Source organism: Myotis davidii, unplaced genomic scaffold (genome assembly GCF_000327345.1).
Source record: "Myotis davidii unplaced genomic scaffold, ASM32734v1 scaffold356, whole genome shotgun sequence".
NCBI classification, from domain to species: domain Eukaryota; kingdom Metazoa; phylum Chordata; class Mammalia; order Chiroptera; family Vespertilionidae; genus Myotis; species Myotis davidii.
Genome location: NW_006288188.1, coordinates 1068883 through 1071785, shown reverse-complemented (window position 1 = coordinate 1071785; position 2903 = coordinate 1068883). Strand labels below are relative to the sequence as shown.

The following is a 2903-nucleotide window of genomic DNA, read 5'->3' as shown; positions in this document are numbered from 1 at the left end:
TTAAAATGTTAAAATCAAATCTGATATTGTTTTACCTTTTATTTGGTGTGTGGAAGGTGTGCGGAAGAGGGGGTAGTCTTATACGGCGAGTATATAACAAACTCTGTATTTTGAGTGGAAATGTTAGGGGGTCGTCTTATACGCCCAGTCGTCTTATACGCCGGCAAATACGGTATATGATGTGGAAGAAAACGAAGAATAAAGCAAAAAGATCAGGATGCAAATCCTTTATCTGCTATTTCTCTATGTGGCCTTGAGCATACTTTTAGCCTCTCTGATTCTTAGTTTCCTCACCCATAAAATGGGATAACACTAGCTATCTCCTAATGAGGACTGAATCATTTACTAAAACCTGCTTCATTAAGTTCTTGCAATCATGTAAGGAATCGTGTATATGAGGACTCAGCATATGTTGGGCATATAACACAGTGGTCAGCAAACTGCGGCTCTCTGGCCCCTTGAGTGTGGCTCTTCCTAAGCCTTAGGAGTACACTAATTAAGTTAATAACAATGTACCTACCTATATAGTTTAAATTTTAAAAATTTGGCTCTCAAAAGAAATTTCAATCGTTGTACTGTTGATATTTGGCTCTGTTGACTAATGAGCTTGCCGACCACTGCTCTAAGGCAATCAGATACTAATCATCTTACAATCAAGTCTGGGCATATATACCCAACCCTCAAATACAACAAAGATCCTTCCAGCAGAGTTGATAAACAAGTAATTTAATTACCAGCAGTATGCTTCCTTGGTGTAGTCCGAACAGAGTATTCAAAGTCAGGTATTGCTCTGCTACTCAAGTGAAGGTGGTAATTTCTTGCTTCATCCAATAAATCTCTACATTTTAAATTTTGCTTGACAATCTGTTCTTTTGCCACAACACCCATAAGGAAATCCACCGGCAACAGCGGCAAACGAACCTAAGATCACGAACAGTTATGGATATAAAATTTAAGTTGTAACTGGATAGCTCATCCTCCACTTTCACTGCAGCATATTACCCTTTTAAAACTCATTTACTATGTCATAAAGACTTAAAGTACAATGTGCCTAATACCGGTCTGCACTAATGAAAGCAAATTATATGCTAAATGTATTATCCCCTTTTAAGTACAGCTTTAAGTAGACTAAATAATAATATTCATTCAATAATATTCATTCAAATTTCTTCCAAAATGGTAGTCATGGTTAGAAGGCCCCTTGCTGCTAAAGAAAAGGCACAATCAAAACAAAACTCTGTGCTTTGCTGTTTTGCCCCTTAAAGCTAAGACTGAACACATGAAAATGTGATCTATTTCTGAAACACAGACATTCAGATCTGAAAATTGATTTGTTTTCTTCAAATCAATTACCTTAGAAGATTATATACTAACTCAAGAACGCATACCGTCTTTATGGAGAGGCACTCACTTTTCCTCTTAAAAGAAGCATTGATTTTCCAGTGGAGTAAAGGCATTATCAAACCAGGCAATGCAAATTTGAGCTAAAAGCATGCACACATACACAAAAATAAGATACAGCTGCAAGATAATGAAACTTTGTGTTTGTTTTCGTTGACAAACTTATTTTCAAAGTAATTCGAATGCCTATTTATTTATCTTCCTAAGTAACCCCTGTTGACAGTAAAAATAAATGACTAAAATAGAGATACATTTCTGAGATTTAAAAAGTAAAACTGTGGTGAGGGAAGAAAATGGAAAAGTTATATCTTGTAGTTCTTTCCAGAACAAATCTATATGCAGAGAATATTTCTAAATCAAATGTAACAAATTCAGATTTACTGTTAAACAGTATAATAAATAGGAAAGTTAAGAGTCAAAGCCATTTTCACATTGTTTTACATCGTGATAATTTACACCTTTCATGACAAATGAAACATGTTGATTTGCTTCCAAATCGTTCATTTCTATACACAATCTTATTTCAGTCCCTACCTGTGCAAGTGTTTCATCCAACCATTTGGAATGATGCTGAGGATTGGCAAGAAGCCACTTGATGGCTGCATTATAGACCTGTTTTTCATTCTCAATATTTAGATCACTGGAGGACAAAAGCTTATGGAGATGCTGGGGTGACACACTTACAAAGTCTTCACACTCCACTACTTCAGTAAAGTGCTCACAGGCATACTGATCCGCCATGTCCATCAAGTCTATTCGATTGTGACTTTCCGCAAAGGCTCTTACCGCCAAGCAATTGGAGGGATGAAAATGTAACTTCATGTATTCACAGCAAGCTCTAGCCACCAGTTCCACCTGCAGAATGCAGGCTGCATATAAGAGAGGCTGGACATTGTCAACAGTCAGAGTGAGTCGTGAAGAATAGACAAACTTTACCAGGTCTTCTATTGCATCGCCATCAAAATCTCTAATCTCAATCACTGTCTGCTTGGCTTCAGCCATTTCAGACAGAAACATGGCTCTGAAGTAGGGAATAACGCAAGCCAAAACCAGTTTGTGACACGAGATTAACTTTGAGCCAACCTGTTCCAAACAAACAAAACGGGACTCAGTTTAATAACACAGCTAGTTTTAGATCAGCATCAACCATATGCTGTAGTGGGGACCATAACTCCAGACAAATTTAGTGCATTTGTTTTAACAATGTAATGCTTTGGTCACTTACTTTTATTTTTTTTTGAATTTGCATTTTATTTATTTTTTTATTTAACTAGTGACCAGGTGCACAGATTCGTGCACATTGAAAGGAAATTATTATTAGACGGTGGCTGGTGGGCAGGACTCAGCGAGAAGGGCTAGCTATACACACCCCAGAGTCAACATCCCGCAGTCCCTCCCGGCCACTGCATCTGGGGTGGCACCATGACTCAAAGGGCATCTGCAGACTGAGCAGGGTCCCTCTGGCAGGTGGGGTCCCTTGGCCTGGCCTGTGGGGACCAGGG

The 2903-nt window shown here is 38.3% G+C and overlaps 1 protein-coding gene across 1 annotated transcript in view; it reads right to left on the bottom strand.

Annotated features, from left to right (window-relative positions):
- Nucleotides 1-2903, bottom strand: part of KLHL8 (kelch like family member 8) — a 27908-nt gene that overhangs the window by 16924 nt on the left and 8081 nt on the right. The window contains exons 2-3 of the mRNA XM_006760055.2: nt 1936-2484; nt 735-921 (exon numbers count right to left, since the gene is read on the bottom strand). Coding sequence (XP_006760118.1) covers nt 735-921; nt 1936-2484 — 736 coding nt within the window. The remainder of the gene's footprint in view (nt 1-734; nt 922-1935; nt 2485-2903) is intronic.